At 29.3% G+C, this 18,754-nt stretch overlaps 1 protein-coding gene across 2 annotated transcripts in view; it reads right to left on the bottom strand.

Annotated features, from left to right (window-relative positions):
• LOC107436813 (sodium/potassium/calcium exchanger 4) overlaps nt 1-18,754 on the bottom strand; it is a 185,897-nt gene that overhangs the window by 12,863 nt on the left and 154,280 nt on the right. For both annotated transcript variants that reach the window (XM_087163991.1, XM_087163992.1), the window contains exons 8-11: nt 18,456-18,568; nt 16,545-16,650; nt 15,314-15,410; nt 13,518-13,615 (exon numbers count right to left, since the gene is read on the bottom strand). In XM_087163991.1, the coding sequence (XP_087020117.1) occupies nt 13,518-13,615; nt 15,314-15,410; nt 16,545-16,650; nt 18,456-18,568 (414 nt within the window). The remainder of the gene's footprint in view (nt 1-13,517; nt 13,616-15,313; nt 15,411-16,544; nt 16,651-18,455; nt 18,569-18,754) is intronic.

Below are 18,754 nucleotides of genomic sequence, written 5' to 3'. Positions count from 1 at the left end.
ATGTTGCTACCGTCTGAAAAGAAGATTTCTGAAACTACGGAAATTCCGTAGCAGTTGGAGGGTATGTTTACCATGTCTCTAAAATTTGTTCTAACAATTATCTCCTCAATGACGAACTCTTTTACCCTTCAGGCTGCCACTATCGACCGTGGGTTTCCTTCTCATACTATCACGTATCCTTCTAATATTATAATCACGTAATCCAATAAGCTCCCTAACTTGAACTTTAATGATTGGATTATTTTACCAAAATAGATCACCAGACTTGCTGAACTTTTACATAAACATGAGTTTAAAAGTACCGACCTGTCGTTTTAAACTAAACCTCACCAACTTTAAAATAATCTATTGCGGGAAAAATCGAAGGGGTACTTATCGAATTTATAATCGGTGTGATCTGGCGTGCAAAGTGAAACGCGTTTTTTTAACTTCGAGTCAAAGCACGTGACAGACAAGTTCAAAACGAAATACCAAAAAGAGATATTCCATCGCCCTACACTTCTAAATATATATTCATTGGTTTGAGTTTTCTTCTGTTAAAATCATTCAACAATATTCCTTAGCCACTGACCAAGATTTCTGAGAATCATTACTTGTTTGAAAATGTTCTACTAATTTAGTTAATGATCTTTCTAGTACCTCTTTGTTTTCCAGATGTTTTGAAATGTATTTGTTTTTTATTTATATTCCCCTTTTCCTTCCCACCACACCGTTTTCCTTACTTTTGATAACTATCTTGTTCCTCTATCCCAGTAGTATCCTTTTTTGTAACTTGTTCGTAATTTCGTCAGTATATTTGTTTCTTCCTTTCATTCTGTGTCACGACATTGAAGAATAGGCCTCCTTATAGTGAGAAAACGATCGTGTATGTCTGTTTATTTGCACTTTTTACCTTGCTTTATAAAAATTTATTTGTATTTTCTCGAGATTTCACTAAAATGCTAAATCTATCACGTAATATAACATTATTTTTGTACTTTCACTGCTGCTTTAGCTTTATTAGCATTTTTTATTTGTCCCTTTCTTGAGACCTCACTATAGCACAAAAACGATAGTGTAAGTCTGTTTATGTGTTGCTATTTATACACTTTTCACGTTGTTTTAGCTTTATTAGCATTTTTTATTTGTCCCTTTCTTGAGACCTCACTATAGCACAAAAACGATAGTGTAAGTCTGTTTATGTGTTGCTATTTATACACTTTTCACGTTGTTTTAGCTTTATTAGCATTTTTTATTTGTCCCTTTCTTGAGACCTCACTATAGCACAAAAACGATAGTGTAAGTCTGTTTATGTGTTGCTATTTATACACTTTTCACGTTGTTTTAGCTTCATTAGCATTTTTAATTTGTCCTTCTTTTGAGCCCTCACTATAGCATGAAAGAGATAGTGTTTATCTGTTTATGTGTTGTTATTTATACACTTTTCACGTTGTTTTAGCTTTATTAACATTTTTTTATTTGTCCTTTTGAGACCTCACTATAGCACAAAAACGATAGTGTAAGTCTGTTTATATGTTGTTATTTATACACTTTTCACGTTGTTTTAGCTTTATTAACATTTTTTTATTTGTCCTTTTGAGACCTCACTATAGCACGAAAGAGATAGTGTATATCTGTTTATGTGTTGTTTTTTATACACTTTTCACATTGTTTTAGCTTACTGATTCTCAACGGGGGCGATGAACTTATTTTGGGCAGTAGGGGGGCGGTAGGTATGTTTTGGGCGGTAGAGGAGCGATGAGTATTCAAATTAATTTTTAAAACTTCTAAATAAAATTATTAAATTAAAATTACTTTAATAAATAAAGTAAATCAAAAATTATAATTAATGAAAAATAATAAAATTAATATAATAAATTAAAATTATCCGATACACTATTTGTACCAGCAGTAAAACGAACTTATGTGACAACTATTCTCCAATCCGAACTATCGCAGGGCATGAGTGAGTTGTTTTTGCTTCTGACTTATTTAAGCCATTTGGCGAAAATTGCATGCGCTTTCAGTATGAATGTTTGATTTGATCCGTGTTTCTTATGATGGTTTTCGTTCGCTCCCTTTCAGTTTTTTCCCCAGTTTTGATTTAATTTCATTGATTATTTGACCAGGTACTTGCGCGAATTTGTTCTTCAGCGTAAATTATCTATTGATTTTAAGATATAGTTTATTTTCTTTCCTCGTTTGTATTTTGCTGCTGCCTACAATGTCGGTTAATAAAAAAAGTGTCGTCAATACAGTGCCACGTACTTGAAGTTCGGATTCGGAACGATACAGTGTTGCACCGGATTGATGAGATGGCTGAAGACATTGAAGTTTACTTATGCAAACTTTTGATGTCCAACGTATTTCCCTTCAAGTTAATGAGTCAACCTTGCCAAGTAATGAGGCTTTACTGTAGGAGTACTTCCGATTTATGAATGAATGAAAAATTATTCAAGAGATGCTTTTTGCAAAAATCCTGATTGAAGATACCGAAGGTAAATCTATTTTTAATACTGTCAAAGATTATTTTATAGAGAAAAACATTTCTCCTTCGAATATTGTGTCTGTTGCCACTGACGGAGCTACTGCAATGGTTGGTTGACATTGTATGTTTAACCCATTGTAGGTTAAGGACATTGTAGGTTAAGGTTAAGAATATTGAAACAGCAGAGGTTCAGATTCAGAAGGAATTGATAGAACTTTCAACTAATGAAGCTTTGAAATAGTAATCGTCTTACAGAATTTTGGCTTCAAGGTAGCATTTAATAGCCTTCCCTTCCTTCTACCTTGTGGAACGAAGATTCAGTGATGTGACGTATCTAGTCATAAACAGTTGAGTCAAAATTGTGTAAAGAGGGGACTTGCGTCTTCACCTCATTGAAAATATTGAACCGAACGTTAAGTAACTGGCCCTGAACCAAGCACAATCATCTCACTGACATAGTTACTTGATTGTTTCGTTGTTACTACTTTTTAGAATAAGTTTTTAAACTATCTTATTTAAACTATCGTTTTTAAATCTATCGTTTTTAAACTATCTAGAATAAATGACTCTTATTAAGCATAGGTGTCTCAGGTGTATTTTTTCATTACTGTAATTATTTTGATTATAACAAAGAGATTGCGATTAATTGCCTTAAAAATGTTGCCTCTTTAAATTCAGCACACCTCCCTCCCCATGCTCTAAATAACTGGATTTTTAAAAAGGGGGGCGTTGAGATTTTTTCTGACTCTTAGGGGGGCGGCAACGTAAAAAAGGTTGAGAATCTATGTTTTAGCTTCATTAGCATTTTTAATTTGTCCTTCTTTTGAGCCCTCACTATAGCATGAAAGAGATAGTGTGTATTTGTTTATGTGTTGTTATTTATACACTTTTCACGTTGTTTTAGCTTTATTAACATTTTTTATTTGTCCTCTTGAAACGTCACTATAGCACAAAAACGATAGTGTAAGTCTGTTTATATGTTGTTATTTATACACTTTTCACGTTGTTTTAGCTTTTTTAAAATTTTTTATTTGTCCTCTTGAAACGTCACTATAGCACAAAAACGATAGTGTAAGTCTGTTTATATGTTGTTATTTATACACTTTTCACGTTGTTTTAGCTTTATTAACATTTTTTATTTGTCCTCTTGAAACGTCACTATAGCACAAAAACGATAGTGTAAGTCTGTTTATATGTTGTTATTTATACACTTTTCACGTTGTTTTAGCTTTTTTAAAATTTTTTATTTGTCCTCTTGAAACGTCACTATAGCACAAAAACGATAGTGTAAGTCTGTTTATATGTTGTTATTTATACACTTTTCACGTTGTTTTAGCTTTTTTAAAATTTTTTATTTGTCCTCTTGAAACGTCACTATAGCACAAAAACGATAGTGTAAGTCTGTTTATATGTTGTTATTTATACACTTTTCACGTTGTTTTAGCTTTATTAACATTTTTTATTTGTCCTCTTGAAACGTCACTATAGCACAAAAACGATAGTGTAAGTCTGTTTATATGTTGTTATTTATACACTTTTCACGTTGTTTTAGCTTTTTTAAAATTTTTTATTTGTCCTCTTGAAACGTCACTATAGCACAAAAACGATAGTGTAAGTCTGTTTATATGTTGTCATTTATACACTTTTCACGTTGTTTTAGCTTTTTTAAAATTTTTTATTTGTCCTCTTGAAACGTCACTATAGCACAAAAACGATAGTGTAAGTCTGTTTATATGTTGTTATTTATTCACTTTTCACGTTGTTTTAGCTTCATTAGCATTTTTTTTATCTGTCCTTCTTTTGAGACCTCACTATAGCATGAAAGAGATAGTGTATATCTGTTTATGTGTTGTTATTTATACACTTTTCACATTGTTTTAGCTTCATTAGCATTTTTAATTTGTCCTTCTTTTGAGCCCTCACTATAGCATGAAAGAGATAGTGTGTATCTGTTTATGTGTTGTTACTTATACACGTTTCACGTTGTTTTAGCTTTATTAGTAATCTTTATTTGTCCTTCTCTTGAAACCTCACTATAGCACCAAAATGATCGTGTATGTATGTTTCTTTATGCTTTGTACTTTATCTGCTTTAGCTTTACTAAAACTTTTTTGTTTCTGTCAGTTACTGTAACAAATAGTTATCATGCTCACTTTTTGCATCCCAAAGCAATATAAATACACAATTTCCCGTTGCGTGTAAATGATTAAATTGCTCCAGCAATAAGTAAGCAACACTTAAAACTAAATATCCGCATTAGCCAATTACAATCATAAGTAAACTTTATATCTTATTCTTTATAGATTTTTTTACAATTTCCAGCCACAATAATTCAAATCAGTACAGCTCTAGTATCAGGCATCACTGTACCGTGGACAATAGACAAAAAATTGGGGCAAAAGGAGTGATATCACATTTGAAAAATGATTTCACTTACACGTAGAATAGAAAATCCGGTCAAAAGGCGTTTCTATCGTCCATCATAAGCGAAGCGAATTCTTCCGTGAGACTTATTTTACTGCGAGCATTTTATGGATGATAAATCAATTTAAATATACATGTTTAGTAGGTGGGAGTAACACATCGATTTAGTGAGTTCTGAATTCCTCTACGGAATTAAAGAAAAGTAAGCAGGACAGGTTATTTCATAAATAGAAATATCCTGGTTATAGATCGTTGTACTGTAAATTTATTTATGCAAAGATTGATTTAAAACTGCATGATGATTCGCATGAATCGTTGATTTATTGATTGTCTCATCCCAGTTTTAATTTTTATTTTAATAGAAACACTGTAAGTAATAAGTCAAATTTTAAAAAAAATTATGGTTGTTTTTCTTTTCTGTACGTTAAATTTATAACTTTGTTGCATGCAACCAAAAGCATCAGCAAAAGTATTGAAAGATAAAACAAATATGATGGATTTAACAATTTTTTCAATGCTTGAAATAAATCTCTTTACTATTTCTTGTGGTTTCTCATTAGTTTACAAAAAGCCTTCAATCGTAATTATCTTGAATTTAAGTACGCTTTTATGATGTGAAATGTTTAAAACAGAATTTTACATTAAAACACTTTTTCGAAGATTTAAATATTTTTTTTTCAAATTTTACGTTGTTTTATAAAATTAAATAACCCTTTTTTGCATGATGGCGGAAATTTCCATCATAACATTAAGCGAGCAACATTTTTTTACTCAAAACAGGTGTATTGTTAATTGGTTGTTGCTGACAACTTTTTTCACTACTATTGTAAAATAAGGAGCGTAGCTGTCAAAAAAATCAAATGTCACAATCATTATGGTGGTTCTGAACTTGTCATTCCGCTGTTTGTTGTTGTTGGAAGAAACGTGAGATTTCTAGATTTTTTTAAAATAAGTAATCTGAGATTTTTTGCTAATAAAAGTGATAATGAGTGTTTTGTCTTCCTGTTATTTTTTGTGCAATTTATATCGAATACTTCAAATAATCATCCCAAAACCATGCGACAGAAATTTACATCACTATATAGTTGCTTCACTTCTAATGTATGACGGAAATGCTTTTTACTATATGTTTATTTTATGTTATATTTGATTTTTGTAGAGAAATTTAGAAGAGATTACTTGAAGATTACTTGGACCAATTTGAAGATGATTAACTATCCGAAGATCGTTTTTATGACGAATATTCTGACGAGAACTGCGATGCAGATGGAATTATAAGAGTCTTTCAGGAGGAGAATAACAATTGTTTTTATTAATTATCACCAGGAGAGGTGTACCGGATTCGAATCCCAGCGATGCCTAGTGGGCCAGCATCCATGGTTTCGTGGTCAAAATTAGTATTTCGATAAAATTTGTTTCGAAATTTGGGGGTATTTATGTGCTGGTAAATTGAATTCACAGTTAAAATTTTGAAACACACTATAAATAACAACAAAAAAACGAAACAAAATTGCGACTGAAATATGGCGAGTAAAAATAAAAAATATATAAAATAGTACGTTTAAATAATCAAATATAACAATGAAAATATAATAATTTTCATAATTTTATATCAAAAAATGAAAAGCAAATTATATTTCCGAAGTAATATTACAAAATAACGCGAAAACATGAAAAAAAAAACATAATTTTTGTTTTTCGGTATATTTAGTCCACCTTTGCAATATGACCAAAATGGGGCAGTTTTTATCGATAGAAGAAACATCAAAGAAGACAACAAAAAAAAAGTTTAGCTAATTACCTCGTGGAACATTTTGAAGATAAGTTTAGAAAGTGATTCAAACATTGTAAAATGTCAAATGATAAGATATAAACTATGAGTTTGTCAAGAGTATTAACTAATCCGACAAATTGAAAAATTGTGCTATAATTTCAGACTAATTACTTTGATAAAAATGTAACAGAAAGGTGAAATTCCTATATATATTTCTGAAATATAAATTTAAAAGTTAAATTGAAAAAAATTTTTTTAACATATTTTTCACTACATTGTACTCTCGTCGGTCCAAAAAGTAAATTATAATGTTAGGAATGATTATGAATACTTAATTTGGGCTATATTAAAACTGCCTAAACATATTTTAGTTGAAAATTAATTTTTGACTTTTGGTCAATGATCATGGTCTTCTGGTCCACACTGGCTGATAAGAAATTCCGCGCCCGACTCGCACCGACCACATTGCTGATTTAAAATATCCTCAGTGGTAGACGGATCATGAGTTAGAGTTCCCTTCCCCTCAGTCTAACCATGGGAGATTTTCGTGGTTTCCTTTCCATTCGACGCAAATTTGGGTTAGTTCCATCAACAGGTCCTCCACGAAGGCAATTTCCCTCAATACTTGAGCCAAGATTTCCTTTGTCTTCTGGATAGGGTTCAAAATTACAAGGCTAATGAGTTGAAAATTAGTAGTCGTAAATTCAAAACTGGTTCTGCTGTTCAAAGACGGTTATAAAATAAAATTATCACCAGGAATAAAAATGATACAAGGATGTATTATCTTTTATTTATTTTGCACTGAGCTTAACTTGTAAATTTGCATGATGATGGATTTTTCCATCATAATTGTTTTACATTGTATATTTTCAGTATGATTTTTTCAAAAACATTTATCGTTCAATATAGAGCCTTAATTATATCACCCTGATTTATTTCACACAAAAAAAAAAATTCATGCAAAGTAACCCTTTGCATGATTTTTCAAAATAAATAGTGAGTAATTTTTTTCTTTTCTAGTATTTCTAAAATTAAGATTAACATTTAAAGTATTTTAAATTTACTTTCATTATGCTATATATAAACCTTTATTATTTTTTTTAAAAAATTGTTCGCAGATCTTGACTTCTCTGCTTCTGATGTTCGTAAACTTTATTCCTAAATAACTGAACCGTAACCGTTACAAATTTCACGCGTTCGTAATTGATCTAATTAACTTTTAAAGGTTAGAAAAAAAAAGGTAATGAGTAACCCTATAGAGGAGAATCAAGCCCGACATTTATCGGAGCATTAATATGACGTAACATATTAATGAGTTGCGATGAATTATCGAAAGTAAAATGAATTATTTCTCCCAGGAGAAATCGAATCTTTCTCCTAAGTATTAAGAAGTTATGATTAAGGTACCACGTTCATCAGAAGATGTGATAAGCTGATGAATTTTTTCTCAGAATGAATTCATCATCTTAGTTAATTACACGGAATAGTTACAGGAAAATTAAGATTTTCAGAAATTGTTTTTGTTTAGCTCTTTCTAAGAAGCAAATTTAAGATATAAGTGATTGGATAAAGAAGATGATATTAAGTTTGTCAAATATATTAATCCTTTATCTGGCCATTTTTCTAGTAACGTTGTGTTAAAACAGTTTTGGGATTGATTTATGAAAAGAAATTAAAAATTAACTTGTAAACTAAAACATAATTTAGTTTTATTTAAATTTAGTAACGTTGTGTTAAAACAGTTTTGGGATTGATTTATGAAAGGAAATTAAAAATTAACTTGTAAACTAAGACATAATTTAGTTTCTTTAAATTTAATAAAGTTGTGTTAAAACAGTTTTGGGATTGATTTATGAAAAGAAATTAAAAATTAACTTATAAACTAAAACATAATTTAGTTTTTTAAAATTTAGTAACGTTGTGTTAAATCAGTTTGGGATTGATTTATGAAAAGAAATTAAAAATTGACTTGTAAACTAAAACATAATTTAGTTTTTTTAAATTTAGTAACGTTGTGTTAAAACAGTTTTGGGATTGATTTATGAAAAGAAATTAAAAATTAACTTGTAAACTAAAACATAATTTATTTTTTTCTAAATTTAGTAACGTTGTGTTAAAACAGTTTTGGGATTGATTTATGAAAAGAAATTAAAAATTAATTTGTAAACTAAAACATAATTTAGTTGTTTTAAATTTAGTAATGTTGTGTTAAAACAGTTTTGGGATTGATTTATGAAAAGAAATTAAAAATTAACTTGTCAACCAAAACTTAATTTAGTTTTTTTTATTAAGTATATGGGTTACGTTTTTATCTACTGTAAAGAATTTGTAATAAACTTGAATTTATTTGCTTAAAAATAACCAAATTTATAAATTATGTGTTTATAGTGGTTCTGTGTTTATAGTAGCTCAGTGGTAGAGCGTTCGTTTTGCATGTAAAAGGCCCCGGGTTCAAACACTGGCACCTCCAAGGTTCCATTTTTAATACTTAATAAGAAAGATACTTGATATAATAACTTGACAAATAAATTAGATGAGAAATGAGTGAACATAAAATGCTCAAGAAAAAATAGCTCCCAATTTGGATCTCTCTTCTAGAACTCACGCTAACCTTTACTGTTACCCACATCTGAAGATCAAAGTGGAAGAAAACGATTTGTGTCCATGAAGTTGAGTCCGAAAAAAAAATGACGGAAGCGCGTGACCAGTACTTTTTTTTTCATAGCTGGATGCATCTTCACTGTGTAATGACTTCACTGTGTAACTCTTGGGAAGAGCCTATTTTCCACGTTATTGATTTGTAAAAATTTTGTAATCCTTATTATGCCATATGGTGACCCAATTGCAATTATTTTGAAAAATAGGCATAACCCGTTCTTTCCACTTGGTTTTTATTTACGTACACAAAGCCTACTTTTAATATTTCTTACTTTTTTTTAATCTTCTGAAGTTCTTAACAGATGACCGCACAAATCATAAATGGGAAAATAGCTTTTAACTGACACTTAGAAATCACTAAAGTTGGCGGGAATACTTCCCACATTTTTATAAAAGATAAAAAGAAAATTGAAAAATAATCCGCTTCGAAATTATATTATTCATGTGATAAATTAGTAAAAAGTAAGTTGAACAATTTTGTTTAAATTGATAATAATTTATTGCTTTAAAGATTTAAAATACTTATAACTTAGTGAAAATTTTGTATGGTGTTATCTAGTAACTGTTTGAAAACGTTTTTAACTGGGTTTTTTTTTTCAGTAGTATTTTAAAACAATTGTTTATTATAGAAAAACAAGAAAATCAGCATGGTTATATCAGTTTAATATCAGTTTTTTTATAATGTTAATCAGAGGTAAACAGCAAGAAAATACGATTTGAATGTATTTTTTTTTCTGTTTAGAAACTGGGCTGTTTTGTAATAACTGCGTTGCTCAGAACTTAAATACATGATCGTGCAAGATGCTACGGGGAAGTACTAAATTTTTATTTTACGGAAATTTATTTTTGGATCAAAAATCAAGGCATAATGCTTATTATTGAACTGGAAGTTAATCGAATAATAAAATTCATTATTTGTACAAAAAGTTAATCATGTTTAGAAATTTATTTTCATAATAAATTAAAAGCCTTTTTTATGTTATAAAGTTTTACTGTGGTATATCGAAAATTAAAACTCACTATTTCATAATATTTAATAGCTGAAACATATAAAATTGTGAAATTATGTAAACAATTTAATAAATATATGTATAAATTGAGTAATATATGTATAATTGTAATATATGTAATAAAAATATATGTATAATTGAGTAAACAATTTAATAAATATATGTATAAACAGAGTGAAAATATATGTTATTCTGAAATTTGCCACCAGAGGGCGACTTATGTAATTGTCGAATTTCAATTCATTTTTCACTTATAGTATTCCTGATACATCTGGTATACCGAACAATTTGAACACTTTACCCGATCTTAAAATTCGGCGTTTCAGATGCTTAATATTTTTCATCATACATTTTGCTCAACCATTATTTCACAATTAATACGGATGATGACCAAAATATTATCTTATAAAAATTGAACAGCAGTTTAAAATTGTGGCTAAATGTGTAATTTTTTAAAGTCCCGAATAAGGGGTATCCACAATATTCCACAATTTTAAGATGACTCGACTGATGACTGAATTAATTGTTGTACGAAGATTAAGTTAAAAAGTCAATTTTTACATGTATCAGAAAGCAAAGAAAATACATTGTTCAGGATTCGATAATTTTTTTCTTCTTCTTCTTTCTTCTCTCTTCAGTGCTATCACAGGGTATCAGTAAGGTTACAAAAACGCGTTAAAAATGTTACTATAACGTTACTTCACTGCATACAAACTCGTTGAAAGGAGAAACGGTTTTACAGACACGCTGATACGAAATGCCGGTTGTATACTAGTTTTATTAATTATTAGCCGAATATTCGTTCTTCGCACGGGGTGAATAAAAAATAAGTAAAGAATAAATAAATCAGTACTGAGAAACACTTACGTAATCATGCTTAAACTGAAAAGCCTACACAAAAAATTTGATGGAAGAACCAGGTAAGTGAAATTTTTAAGGGAATTAATGAATTAGAGAAAATAACGATAAGTGGTGGCATCTATATAGATATGTTTTATGTAACAGAACTGCTTTTGCCATCTTTTTTTTAAAAAAATCTTCACATAGTCAATCACTTTAGTATTTAGCATGCTTGCGTGATTTTTATTTAAAATTAGGCAATGGCAAATGAAATAAAGCCAAGAATTATTAGTCCCGCCTTTTAATAAATTATTAATAAAATAGATTGGGTAAAATTCTTTTTCGTTCTGAAAATATCACTTACCTGGTTCTTTCACTAACTTTTTCAATTCATGTACTAAAATAATTTAAATTTTTTACTTAATTTTAATTGTTGCTGAATACATTTCATCTTATTGGAATAAAGATGAAATGTATTCAGCATCACTACTTGACTTGGGACTACTTGAGTGGGTTAATTCTTCTAGCCAAAATATTTTTGTATCTGTAATTTTTTAATACGTTATGTTAGCTGTATCCGACGCATATTTATTATTACAAAAAGCAAAATTATGTGCAAAGACGAAAAAAATTGTGCGTTTTATAAACGTACTGGATTTCTTTCTCAGCTTCTTTAAGTTACTTATAAAAGTTTATAATATAAGACCTTACTATTACCAAACATTTGAAATTTTAGCAAATTATATTTTCCAGCAGTAATGAAATAAAGCAGAGAATTTTCAACGTCATAGAATTTTTATGAAACTGTTATTAACATAAACATTTGATTCTGTGCCCGTGCTTAAACTATTTATAACTAGTTGCGCAAAAATTTCTTTTAATTCTAATTTATTAAAACTTTAATTTTGCTAACATAATTGTGAGGACGCAAATATAAAACATAATTGTGTGAACAGTGCACAAAATAAAAAACCGACTCCCCCCCCCAGAATAGCTTTTGATAACTAATGGTCGTATTTTCACGTTCTAGGACTCAATCTTAAAGGTTTTAGTGGGTAACTACGTATGCTAATGCAGCCAATGTTTTAAGTTACGAAATCAGACACAAAAACGTACTTCTGAATAAACATACCCTTTCACAATGGATTCGGATTTATGACCCCTTAGATATAGGGGGTAACTGCACTCTGGGAAATATCTCCCATAGTTTAGGCCCCTTAACGTTAATTTTATTTCTCGCGTATTTCACCATATCTCGAGAACTTTTTAAGCGAATTAAAAAAATTGCACACAACTATAAATTTCGTTTATCCAGAGATAATTCCTTGAAAAATGTAATTTTCAGTAAATTATTATAATTTTTTATCATTTTATTTAATACTGGTCAAAAATATTTTGAATTTTAAGGTATAAAATTTTTTGCATCATTTTGAAAGATGTAATTTTACATGACAAATTACAAAATTTAAGCGAAATCGGGTAAATCGTTCCTGAGAAATCAAATTTTAAAAATACGGCTTCTTTACAATTCTCTTTCCCAGAAACTATTTTGGAACTTCCAGGAACTGAATTTGTACAAATTTTGTATTTTGTCATGTAAAATTATATTCCTCAAAATGATGTAAAAAATATTATAACTTACAATTCAAAAGATTTTCGACCATTAATTAAATAAAACAATAAAAATTAATAAATATTTGTTAGAAGTTATATTTTCCGTAAGATTATCTTTGGATAAATAAATTTAATATCTGTTAGCAAAAATTTTTCAATTCTTTTAAAAAATCTCTAATTATGGCAAATTATTCAAAAAAATAAAATTAACTTTAAGGGGTCGAAACTTTGGACCTCTCGCCTGACCAAACTATGGAACCATATTACCCAGATTGTATCCACCCTCTATATTTTGGGAGTCAGAAATCTGATTCTGTCGAAAACAAAGTTACGTTTATTCTGGAAAAGTACGTTTTTGTGTCTGATTTCTTAACTTAAAATGTCGTCTGCACTAATTAATTAGCATGTTTAAGTTCATCCCCTTGAACAATCAAGATTAAGTCCTATAACGTGAAGATACGCTCATTAGATCAAAAGTTATTCAAGGTGGTCCGTTTTTTATTTTGTTCTATACATCAATAAAATATGTCGTAATAAAATTTTCTGTGACATATACGTTAAAAAAAAACCTTTTTATTAAAACACCTAAAGAAATTCATTTATTTAAATGTTAGATTTAAAAATATAAAATAAAACCATTCATGAAATATATTTTGTCTTTATCCTAGATTTTTAGCAGGAATTTATCTTTTATTCAGATCCAATTTCATAAATGTAATGCAATTCATACCTTATGCTTTTAGGTTTCCACTTAAGTGAACTATCTTGAGATTCAATTGAAATCTGGCCCTGCATCTTGCTACTGGCTTCTTTTCTTTGCCGACGTTGCTATAGAAACAGGCATTAGCATTAAATTTTTCCACGACAAGGAAGAATATCTTTTTTATTTGCATTCTTAGAGACGTAAAAAGAGAATGTTTATATATAGTGCTTGTCTGACTAGGAATATGGAACAGAAATCTATATTCATTACGTTATATAAAACGAAGTGAACTAAAAAAATTTTTTTGAATAACGCTGATCAATTTTTAGTAACCAGAATTCCGTACTTAATTTAAGAGAAATTATTGAATTTATTGCTTGATTTTAATATTTCACTGCTTATAGAACTAATTAAAAAGATAGCTCCTTAATGTTTCCATGGACTTTTATTACTAAATGTATTTAGATTTCAATATTTATGAGGTGTTTTGTTTAAATTTTATGTAATGAGGGTCAAATATTTAACAATCTGGCGTGAATTGTGGACAAATCTCTCCTTTTTTTCGTAATTTCTTTTTACTGGATATAATTTGATTCCAATACTTTTGAGGTATTTTATTTATGTTTATATTATATTTAATGGGAGTCTAACATTTAGCAATCTGGCCTGTATAATTAACAAACTAACAGATTTTAAAGAACAAATTAGGTGATAGAAAGAGATGTACAAATGATACATAAAAATATTAATTTGGAAATGTTGTTAAAGAAAATAGTTGTGGGAATTTTGTCTTATTTTATAATATATAAATGGACTTTTATTACTAAATATACTTAGATTTCAATACTTATGAGATGTTTTGTTTAAATTTTATGTAATGAGGGTCAAATATTTAACAATCTGGCCTGAATTGTTGACAAATCTCTCCTTTTTTTCGTAATTTTTTTTACAGGATATAATTTGATTACAATACTTTTGAGGTATTGTATTTATGTTTATATTACATGTAATGGGAGTCTAACATTTAACAATCTGGATTGTGTAATTAACAAACTGACATATTTTGAAGAGCAAATTTGGTGTTGGAAATAGATGAACAAATGATATATAAAAATATTAATTTAGAAATGTTGTTAAAGAAAATAGTTGTGTGTCTTATTTTGTAATATATAAATGGGCCTAAAATATAAATCAGCTACTCCTTTTAGTGAAGTATTAAAGTATTAGAAAATACTTTATTCTCATGATACCTAGCATTCAAAAAGAATATTTCAAAATTGTATTCCTATAAAGTTTAACTGAAATGTAACAGGGTTTAGTAGAAAACCAATACTTTCTATAGAAAAAGGAAAAATATTTTCTAAGGACAAAGTTACACAAAAGGATTGAAAATCATATTCAACATCAAACAAACCTCAACTACAATGGAAAAGCTCTGCAAAAGAAATAAAAATCATTTTCAGCATTAAATTAATTTTAGCTGAAGATAATGTCAATAACAACGCCTTCACTGTCGTTCTTAGGCTAAGAATCCTTTACCTGCTTTAAAAAAACATTTAAAAACTGGTTGAGGCTTTTTAGGAATGAAATTATTTACATTGTCTAACAGGATATATAATGTTTGTAACCTAGACCAATTTTTAAAAACTGTTCTATTTCTCTTAACCCCTTATTTTTTTAAAAAAATTATGAGCTTTTAAAAATTCTTCTATCACAATTTTTATTTCATTTTTAATTTTATGAGTTTTACTTCGAAATATTTTCCTTTATCTGATAACATGAATGATAAGGTAGAAATCGATAGAAACTGCAAAATTATTTACCTCAATTATAATCCGTATGGCAGCTACTCGAAATCGTCGTATTGGGCGAAAGTGACGCGTCATCATCAACACTAGGGCTGCATCATAAATTGATAGTCTGAAACAAAGAATACTGTATTGCAATTATTGCTTTCTGTTGTTGAGTTAAATATAGAGTTCAATGGCAATTACAGCACCATATGAAGAAGGCATTATGAATTATGTTCTAAGCTGATCGAACGGTGTTATAAAATAAGTCTGGCAAAAAAAAAGAAACATATATCACTGGAATATTGTTCAGCCATCACGAGAACTGTTCCCGCAAGTGAAAGTCTGAAGTTATCTGTCTTGCTGTAAATAATAGTAAAACTATATTCAGTTAGCATGACTATCATAACCTATACCAAAGTGAAATGACTTATTCCACAATCCTGTTTGAAGTGATTTGTAACCGTAATTACTGTAACTTTTAATACACGAGTCTGGTGCCTGATGTCGTTCTCGTGATAGGAAGAGAGTACTTAGGGATCAAGGAATTCACGTTTATATAAAAAAGACAGTTTTATGAGAGACCAAATTAAACGGTAATACCTACTCAAGGCAACGAAAGGAAAAGTAAGTTCGGTCATCTAAGTTTAATGTAAGTTAGGTAAAGTAATTAAAATAAATTTGGTGAAGGAAACTGAAAAAAAAAAATATCATTACTTTATCTCGGGATTATTGGGCCTGTCTAAAAACAGATGAAAGTCATTGCCTTGACTGAATGCGTTTGAATTAACATTCACTGTAATTACTAACCCATTTCTGAATTAACATTTATCATTGCATTTATATTATCATTGACTTTAATAATTTATATGTATCCTTTCAAAATTTTTTTGAAACTGTACCATGAAATATGCCTGACTTATTACTTTAATAACTCTTGAAAAAAATCTTAGAGTTCATATTTTGACTGAACAAAATATAGTCACTACCCTTAATTTTGTAATTTTTTTTTTAATCCTCCCAATATTGCTTTGGTTCTAATATTGCTTTGGTAAGGCAAACGGGTTTTTCCGATGATCACATGGACGTGATTAAATATATCAAACCAATTTTATTGATTCTATAAATATAAATTTATCGAAACATATTTATGCAATCTAAACACAAAAGTATTTATTGTATTAACAGGATTAGTACACTCAGATTTAGTAACTCTTTATTGTACAGTAAAAATTGAATCAAAATAAGGATGATCAAAACTTACAATCTTGGATTACTTCGAATGCTTTCATCTGCTGGCATTGGCCTAAAACTAAAATGGGCAGTCACTGGCATCGATGCACATTCATCGATCTCATTGTTAAATGGCACTGAATATGAGAAAAATGTGTCAGTAAACGTGCATAAAAACAAAAATATAGCTGTACTACACTACTTAACTTGAATGTTACATTATAATTGATAGTTAGCGTACAGTGTGCAACAAAATAAATGAAACATCTGAATAACTCTTGATTCAATGATCAGATTTTCACTCAGTCTTAATGGTTCGACTTCAAATATGCTAATCAGTTAGAGCGGAAGATGTTTAAAGCTACGAAATCACATACAAAAACGTCTACTTACTTTGATGTTTATTATTCTCTGATATGTTATTATTTGCATACCAATGTCTAGTTATGGACATGCATTCGTTTCCAAGGGGCACTGCTGATTTTCAGAGTTACGCTTAATCAAAGTTAGCACGAAATTCAGTTTTTGACGTTTTTCTGCCCTAAAATTCTTGGTTAACACGTTGAATGCCACGCTAATTTTATACGCCTTGCCCGTTTGGTCAAATGGTAAATAAATTGAATTGAATGTGGGGTTTAATGGCACAAGGTCCAAAAAAGGACATGCTGCCCAAATGGTAAATAACTACAAACTAAATTTGCAAATATTAGACAGGTTTGCTAGCTTTTTGAAAGATTAACATGACTTATCAGAAAAAAGGGTTGAATTATATAAGCCTACGAATTGCTTAGAAATAGTGGAGGATAAAAATCTACTAAATTGAATTAATTAAACCAAGAATCACAATTAATAAACTACCACTTGAAAATATTTAGTTGCTGTCCGGAGCAAGTTGGCATCTCTGTGCATATAAATAAAACTATTTTGTGTGTTCTATATTGCATTAATTTCTTCAAACCATTTTAGTAACGATAATATTAAAAAATTAAAATTTACTCGAATTGTGTGTTTCAAATAATTTTGGTTTCGCTGGTCACCGGTGACCCCGTGGCGCTACGAACAAACTCAGTGCCGGTCACCCTCATGGCATTCAACGTGTTAAATAACAGAATCTGTGCTAATGTTATTTATCACAAGTTCATACTCTCCTTAAATTTTTTGTTTTTTAATTTGATTTACTTTTCCCTTTTAACTCAAATTTCTTGTATATGGGTTTCTGCCTTAGCTTCATTAACTTTCAATTTTAGATACTTAAACTTGTTCTAAATCTGTGTAAGTTACAATGTATATGCTCAACTACTGCATGTTTTTTATTAATTATTAATCATTACAGATTATTATCATATTTTAATTTCAAGCATAATAATGTATATTTCAATTGTGCAAGATGAATTTATTTTATAATTGCTTATTATCCGCATTTTTGTGCTGCCCTTCCTTTTTAGTCATGCTGTGCCTTATTTTTCAATAGATATCTTTCCCCAATATTTTTTGACTTTTTATAAACCGAAACCATTATATATTGATTGAAGAGTGAAGCTCACGATTAGAAAAGGCTCTGTAATCGAGCACTTTCCTGGGCTATTGATGCTTTTAGAAGGTGTAGCCATTTAAACAATCGAAAAATTTTAAATTCACACGTTTTTTTTTTTTTTTTGCCTTTTCTCAAAATAGCATCGTGATATTTTTACAGGAATTTATCTAAAATCATAGCGGATAGTTATGAAATGAAAGGCACGGATAGCCATAAAAAATTTAAAAAAAATCATGATTTTCTTAATAATGTATGATCTGCAAAACTGCAAAAAAAATTAACAATGAGGTACAAAGCAGCGCATTTTTTAAATTATCACTCATGATTTGCTACTTTCTTCGTATAGTTTGGTTACAGTTTTAAAATAAAGTTTGGGGAGTCTTAAAAATACAGGCCGTCAAATCTTACCGTAAGAGCTGTAATTTTTTTTGTCTCCCTGGGCTAGAATTCCAATGTTTTGTGCTATGTCATCTTCAATACCTAATCTTCTTGAGAACCAAAAATGGGCATCATTGTTGAATCTGTGTAAAAAATAATCAACGTCACTTAATTGCTTAAAGTCGAGCTGTTAAAAATGGACATTTCATTTAAAATGATTTTGATAGCCATACCAATTAAGTAAATAAAATATATGTACATAAGACCTGATAAAAAAAGTTCCTGCAAAATTTTGTAACAATTTGCTTGATCATCCATTTCCGTTGCAC

Source organism: Parasteatoda tepidariorum, chromosome 5, assembly GCF_982258835.1.
Source record: "Parasteatoda tepidariorum strain Cologne lab strain chromosome 5, Ptep-v5.0, whole genome shotgun sequence".
Taxonomy (NCBI): domain Eukaryota; kingdom Metazoa; phylum Arthropoda; class Arachnida; order Araneae; family Theridiidae; genus Parasteatoda; species Parasteatoda tepidariorum.
This window is presented reverse-complemented; position numbering and strand designations above follow the sequence as displayed.